The sequence below is a fragment of the Eimeria mitis genome, genomic scaffold, assembly GCF_000499745.2.
Source record: "Eimeria mitis Houghton genomic scaffold, Emh_scaff2612, whole genome shotgun sequence".
Classification (NCBI taxonomy): Eukaryota; Apicomplexa; class Conoidasida; order Eucoccidiorida; family Eimeriidae; genus Eimeria; species Eimeria mitis.
In genome coordinates, this window is record NW_024015157.1 from 1 (window position 1) to 7,484 (window position 7,484).

General features: G+C 48.1%; 2 protein-coding genes across 2 annotated transcripts; one reads left to right on the forward strand and one right to left on the reverse strand.

The window, feature by feature from the left end:
* Positions 1 to 1,444: 1,444 nt before the first annotated feature.
* EMH_0056250 (zinc finger DHHC domain-containing protein, putative) lies at positions 1,445 to 4,818 on the forward strand (the record flags this gene model as incomplete). The annotated part of the gene is given in 12 exon segments (XM_038022455.1): positions 1,445 to 1,604; positions 1,874 to 2,063; positions 2,067 to 2,069; positions 2,425 to 2,519; positions 2,690 to 2,769; positions 2,873 to 2,974; positions 3,102 to 3,182; positions 3,303 to 3,396; positions 3,497 to 3,587; positions 4,091 to 4,302; positions 4,464 to 4,527; positions 4,587 to 4,818. Coding segments are annotated over 12 exon segments (1,404 nt in total).
* A 766-nt stretch (positions 4,819 to 5,584) lies between these two features.
* EMH_0056260 (uncharacterized protein) lies at positions 5,585 to 7,339 on the reverse strand (the record flags this gene model as incomplete). Its single annotated transcript, XM_038022456.1, has 5 exons — positions 5,585 to 5,731; positions 6,058 to 6,141; positions 6,307 to 6,423; positions 6,537 to 6,809; positions 7,004 to 7,339. The coding sequence occupies 5 exons, from the start codon at positions 7,337 to 7,339 to the stop codon at positions 5,585 to 5,587; spliced, it is 957 nt and encodes a 318-aa protein (XP_037878310.1).
* Positions 7,340 to 7,484: the final 145 nt, after the last annotated feature.

Sequence of the window (7,484 nt, forward strand, 5' to 3'; positions counted from 1 at the left end):
ACTGCGTCCTGGATGTGCTGAAGAAGTTCCCGAGTGTATGAGCCTTCTGAAGGTTCTGCTGTTAGATAGTTTATTTCCTCTGGGGGTTCTGCATGCGGAGAGGGGTTTGTGTTGCTGCTGTCAGCTGCTGCGGCTGCAGCAGCTGGGGTAGAGGGCGCCGCATCCCCGGGAGCATAGTGAAGAAAACGAGAAGAAATGCACAATAAATTCACAGCCCCAGCCTTCTGCTGCTCTGCTGGAGCCAGAAGATGCAGATTCCAGCAACCGGGGCGCAGAGGCGCAACAGCAACTGCTTGTCGTACAGCAGCAGCAACTGCTGCTGTTGGCCGTGTGTCTGGCTGTCTAGCTGTTGAGAGTGAAGAAGAAGAAAGACGAATCCTTCTGTTTAAATGATGGCAGCTGTATGTGGATACCGAAACAGGAGAGGGGGGCAGAGAGAAGCTGCCGCAGTTTGCCCCCGCAACAGAACGAGAAAACTGTCGTATGGAGGAGCTCTTCACGCCGGAATTCAACAAAGAACTCGGCAAAGAAGAAACGCAAGAAGAGAAAACACGCGACGCTATCGCCATCGCTGCATTTCGGGTTTCTCCCCCCTGGGCGGTGCTGAAACGGCAGACGACGGCGGAGGCGGCAGCAGCAGTCCTTGCCTAATGGAGGTCCATCATCAGAGACTTTAATTGTGAAACCAAAAAATTAAAACATTTATCTCTTTGTTTGTACTGTTGGAGAATAGATTCAGCGAGTGATTCCACCTGAAACGCTCACCGGTTTCCGCAGGCAGCAGCGCCTTTTGCACGTCTGCCGTTGCGCAGGGAAACCTCACCTAAAAGTTGTATCCCATTGATCAGAACGATTTGATTTTTATAATTAAATTAAAGTCAATGAATTAATTTGGAGAAGATTAAAGCTGAGGCCTGGAAGAGATCCAGACCTTCGCTACGATTGATGGTCGCATGCAGGGGTGGTGGCTACGCCTCCGTCGCATTGTGACATTCGAAATGAAATAAAGGAAATCTGCGTTTCCTCCTTCTGCACGATCTCCAGTATTTAGAATACTTTGATATCGTCTTTTTCGCGGAAACCGAGATTTACGTTATGGCCTCTCGGTACCCGCTACACAATTTGTGCAGCTTTTTGAGTGGAAAGCGCAATTAAAGTCTAAATTATAGATCATACACTTCATATTCAAGATATTTGGGAGATATTACCAGAGGAATGATTCATCTCCTGCGACAAAGAAGCAACAACAGGCGACGGTGCTGTCCGCTTTCGCACGGGTCTGAGCGACAGCGCTCATGGAGGCTTTTCTTTTTCCCTTGAATCGGCCCTTTTCTGCACTTGTCTCTGCGAGGAGAAGTGGTTTCCTTCGGCTGTTCAAAGAGGGAACGCAGACTGAGTCAATTGGGTCGTTCGTTGTCCGCCTTGGGCAAATACAGCAAAGAGGATGCGCCTCGTGCTGCACCCAGGAGGCATCGCTGCGTGCATCTTCGTCTGGATTTGTTGGCTGGTGGTGAAGATCGCCACAAATATCCTCTTCTTCAATGTCGCCTTCGCCGATGTAGCCACTGCAGACGGCTCGCGCACCATACGAGGACCGGCGGGGGGTGAGTTGCAGTTGCAGTCGTGTTTTCATACCGACGAAGCACTCCTATATTTGAAACTAAAATTAAATTATATTTGTGTAGAATAAGTACAAGACTGTGCAACTCGTTTCCCTTGAAATGCCGCTCATACAGAGCGACACGAAGAGAGGAAACCTGCAAACGCCGAGCAGTGACTCTCGATTGATCACTCACTCCCCCCAGAATTGGAAAATAAAAAAAGAATTCCTACAGCTGACAGACGGAATACTGGCGAAAGTTTTTTTGTTCAGGGAGACCGCCGCTGACCTTCCTCGGAAACATCCTGAAAGTGCTTTTCGAGTGCGTCACCTGGCTAGGGCTTTTGTCTCACCTCGCCACGTTGTTTACGGATCCCGGCTCGACGAAGAGGGCTCCGGTGCGTCTCATCGTAGCTGCTGCAAAGCTTCAGAGAAACAGAAAGCTGTATAGCTCAGTTCAGGTTANCCGGTGCGTCTCATCGTAGCTGCTGCAAAGCTTCAGAGAAACAGAAAGCTGTATAGCTCAGTTCAGGTTATCTCGTGAGGAGAGTGAAGTACTCGTCGAGCAGTCTGGGTTCATCTGAGGCGTGAATCGTGCATCTGCAGTCCACCCCTCCGGAGGACTTCAAGGGAAAAACAAACTTTTGCGCCAAATGTAAAAATCGATGGAAGCCACCTCGCGCTCATCACTGCAAAGTCTGCAATGAGTAAGCTTTCTCTCCGGCAGTTTAACCCCACTTTAACAAATACACCTCCATGACAAGTTGCTGTATGATTGGATGGACTCAGTTTCCTCTTGCTTTCTTTCGCTCGACGGCTTGCAGGTGCATCATGAAGATGGATCATCACTGCCCCTGGGTCAACAACTGCATCGGATCCATGAATCAAAAGTACTTCTTCCTGTTCCTTACATACATGGGTAAGTGAGGCGGACTCACACTGACCGAATGCTTGCTGGGCGCACTCTACTTTTCGAAGAAAGCATCGACGTCTCTTTAAAGCGAAGTCCCGCGGGATTCTAGTTCAGCAGAGTGTTGAGGAAATCTGCTGTGGGGATCTGCGCATGTGTTGTTCGATGGCTTTTGACAGCTCTCTCTTGTCTTTCCAACATTGGCATTATCTTCTCGGCAGTCGGAAGATTCATAATCGCTTCTACGGAGCGCAAAAACGTAAGAAAGCGTGAGGACTTGCGTTAGCTGAGCTGCTTCAATCTGCGTATTTAATTTGCGGTTAGCGGCTTTGCAAGTGTGAGACGGTTTTCGTTGCGTTCAGCTTCTCATCGAACAGTGGACGTCAACGTATCCTGGATGGCTGGCTCCTTTGCTCCTTGGGGCATGTTTGCTAATTGACGTCGTTTTCCTACTCATCACGTTGGTATGCCAGGGAACCTATTTCTTCATAGTTTCGTGTAGGCTGTCCCCAAATGTGCAGTTTGATTTGGCTTCCTTCATCTTTTCCTCATATCACCTCACTCACGTCTTCTATTTTCGCTTGGTTCCAGGACTTTCTAGCAGAGCAGTGGGAAGCTCTCGAAAGCAACGCTACTCTAGTGGAAACGTACAGGAATACTCATGGACAGAAGGTACGCTAAATGCTATGAAGCTCCATGGTTTCTGATTTTCAGTGAAAATCATGCATCTTGTTGATATTTGCAGATGTACCCAAACAGCTGTCGGTTTTTGCTTGTTTATCGAAACTGCAGACTACTCTGTGGGAGCATTCCGTAGCTGTCTTTGGTCGACAGTGGTGGCTTTGGTGGCTACCTGTTCCGCCGAAAATCGTCCCGAACTGGACAGGTAAACTGTGCGCTCCTTGAACAAGGATAGAACATAGCTCGCATATAACCGAGAGCATGCACAACCAGCCAGTCGGTGTGGGAAATGTCTGCCTCTGCAGATCCCGAACTTAAGGACGAGAACCTCCGAAAGCAGGAGGGTTGCCCTGTGGCGGCACATGAGCTGCAGGAATTCGACCACAACTCGCCCAGGTCTTCAAAAAAATTAGAGTAGATTTTTCGGTCTGGATTATCAGGCTCCACGATCGTTCCAACTTTTGAGAGGCATTATGATCTCTCGATTCTGTTTTTTTGTGCCAGTTGGTTTTTCTTCGTGGACAAACCAAGGTTGAACAGTGCTTGCCTTGAGGTGTTTTGCTATTTTAGATGTTNGAAGCTAGCGCTATTATAAAAGTAACTTGCTACCCGACGGCCTTGACGGCAAAGAAAGTTGCAGTGTACATACAGCTGCAACGGTGATTGAACTTGCCGACGCGTAGTCGTGGCACATTTGAAACTACTACCGCCTTTTTTGTCCCTCAGCACCATCGTTCGTTCACGAATCTTTCGTACTAACAATGATTAGAGCAGCAGTAGTTCTAGCAGGCCTGGCGGTCCCTGCCTCGGCGCGCGATTGGCTCTCGAGCGAGAATCAGGCGCTGAAGTTGCCAGTATGGCCAACTGCAGGTTAGACTATACTTTTTTACTTTCTTGAGTTCATGTTCATCAACGCATCTCGTCACAGTTGAAAAGGTGCTGCTTTCTGAGGAACCTACCCCTGATGACTTCACTGAAGAATTGGAAAAGGGTTCACCAGCATCAAATATGTTGCCTGGCTTCACCACATTGGAAAACTACCCGAATCCAATGGTCAACTCGATGGCATGCAGAAGATGGGGCATGGAAGTTTCCTACGTTTGTGACCCAGGTACTGATTGATGAGCATGTGCCGTTAGGAGAATCTTTGCTGAATTCCACATTTCTTCAGACCACGTCTTCTCGAGCAGCACATTGGATAGGATTGAAGGTGAATTCTTCACCGCCGTTGTTTGGTAATAGGCGCGATTCAACGGTTTCCGTTTCTTTCAGAGCGCTTATCCAACATCCGCCACAACTCTTCTCACCGTTGCGTCGATGAATACGTCTCTTACCCGTAAGGATTGCTTGCGCGGCTTTTTTCTTAACGCAAATGACATGCACTGCAATATTCAGTTTCGGGGTTGCAATTGTTCAAGAGTTGCCATATGGCGTCGACGCGAACACGTTCGCAACTGAGCTGATTGGTAAGGCGACACACAACGACTTTCACATTCTTAGAAGCAAAGCGAACTGCATTCAGACCGTTGGGGACTTGGACACAGCAAGTGCCATGATGGCCTTCTACTGCTCTATGTTGCTTCCGACGGCGACGTTTCGCTCAAGTGGTATGTTGTTTAACTTCTGAACATCCTTAGTAACATTTACTGAACGCATTTGTTTCACAGGAAGAAAGGCACGTAACCAGAAACCTAACACTATGAGTATACATAATAATTAAGTGATGTTTGCCAACAGGAGTCGAGCCTGAGATCAACTTCAGGGTAAGCAGCTAATTCTGCGATAGAAGCCGAGACCGCTTTTTACTAATGGCAAACACAGACATACAGCGGCCTCTTGAGAGAGTTCAGAAAGAACGGAGGAAAGCTCTCAGCTGGGAGAGCACTTGAAGCCGACGTTATTGCGGTTGGACAACATCTGACAGGAGAAATGTAAGTTTACTACCGAGTTAATCAAATTGAAAACGAGGTCACACTGCGCGCAGCCTTCCTCCTCGTCAGACTCCACACCTTGCCGTTCTGCTCACGATCGCAAGCATTGTCGGCCTTGCGTATCTTGCATGCGCTGCCACTGTCATTTCAGTAAGCCAGTTTGATCCCCAAATGATAGCTCAAAGCTTACGGGGCCGTTGCAGGACGAGATTGCCAAGTATCGTTGATCGTCCTGGCGATGACGAATCTGGCCCTAGTGGATATCTGCATTATTCGAAACCAAGCAATTGCAAATATTTTTTGAACGTGCTACCCGGCAACTTGATATGTAGTTGTCACCACTCAGAATTGAAAGCGATTACTGTAATTCACGGCATATCAGTGCATAGAGGACAAACAGTTCTCAAGTCTCAAAACTCAAATAGTTGTAGCTGCAGAATGAATAGCCACAGATTTTCTAGTTCATCGGAAGGCCAAACGAAAACTCCCTAGGTGGGTAACACCCAGCGAAGGGAGAAATATCGGCGTCGGCAGCGCCACTGGGCGAGCCTCTCCAAATTCCATTTGCGATTTGTGACAGATGGGCGTCACTGAGTTTTCCTTCTCCCGCTGAACGCGCACACTCAAGCACCCCTAGGGATTCAATTGAATATAGCTATATAGGCAGCTATTACAGTTTCGAAAGTTGTGCAAACCGGTTAACAGCTTACTGGATAGCGTATGTTACAGTTGCCCCAACACGTCGAGTTGCGCACGGCATGCGCTCTTCAAATATATGATCGATAGCAAGAGTGATATCTTTCAATTGCTGAAAACAACAAGGCAACACCAATGTAGTTTTTTGAGTAACCGATAACTACGACGAGCTTGTGGTCGGTCGGACGGAAAGTCTGAGAGGCGTGCGCGCTCTGGAAGAATTTTCATCGACTACTTACGTGCAAGAAGGATTGAGGTTCTAGCCCCGACCGGCACTTGACTACTTTTGCAAGTCTCACAGTGGGTAGTTCATGGGCGGCGCGCTGAGCGTAAAGTCATACAGTTGAGAAAATGCACGTGGCCTTATTCCATGCAACCACGCCGTCTTGGTATTGTTGAGCAACAGCCAATGCTGATACAACAGCCAACTTTGCCTCATCTACAAGCATCGCTTTACTATGAAGTAGTGCTGATACATCATTCCTTACCAACGCTGCGTATTCTTCAAAGTCGTTGTCTCCTATGGAGATCAGATCTACTGTTCTCCTTGGCGAGATACAGTTGACTTGGAAGTGCTGGCGAATGACCTCCAAGAATTTCGTTTTCTGGATCCACAAATATAAGCATTTCAGTCGCTTCAAAAGCTGCAACGTTTTATTGTTGGTCTGCACCTCGGAGGCTTTATGGAGATAAATTGTTTCTAGGGTTTTAAGCTCACCTTGGCATTCATCCAATAACTAAAGTAAGCCGGTGCCTCGTGGATGCTTGGCTCCTCTCCAGTTGGACAAGAGCGAATGATAGGAATGTTCTCGTCATGGAGGAGCTGCACAACCTCTGGAAAGAGGGATTTCATTGCTGACAGCCACCTGACGCTCCTTGCATTCGTTACGATAACGACCGTCTCGCTCCACTTTTTGGCTCGCTTCAAGGTGCCTAGGATGCTGGGCGTTAGCTTGTTCGATGTGAGACGCTCCAGTTCTTCCTTTATTGCCTACGAAAAGTGCATTTTCACATCGGTTTGGCTGTCAAAATCTGAATGCGGCGACTGGCGGCGACTGGCAGCAGAATGGAAAGCATGCCTCATATTCATCTGTGAGCCCTCTCCAACAATATGTAGCCTCTGAAGGCTGGGCTCCGTTAATTCATCTATCCTCAAGGTTGATCGGAGACGAGTGGACTACTCACTTGGTATACTTCTTCATTCGTTGCATACTTATGTTTCTCTGCCGCGAAAGTTGATCTTATCCATTCCGTTGGAATGAGCGTGTCATCGAGGTCAAAAATGAGTATGGCAGAATGTCGCGAGTGCTGTTGGTCACTCCAAGTCAGCTTTTGCGGAGAAATCCTTGTTTCATATTCTTCCGAAGTTCCTTCAGATGAGACAAAATTTGTAAAACCTGTTTCTTCGTCGGCGCTGCCCGACGTACTGAGAGCTGGCTTTGTGTCATCGCTTACACTCCCACATTTGATTCTTTGTTCCTCCGATGCCTCGGCGGACTTTGTGGACTGCGAAGATCCCATTGTAGTTCTCGACACCCCCCGCACCCTTTGGTTTGCGTGAGGCACACAGTCCGGAAGGGGTGGCGCGCTAGCACCCCCCAGGGAAAGGATCCAAATGTGGTTCAACGTCCTTCCATCAGCTTTCTTGCATTCGATCTTATTTTTC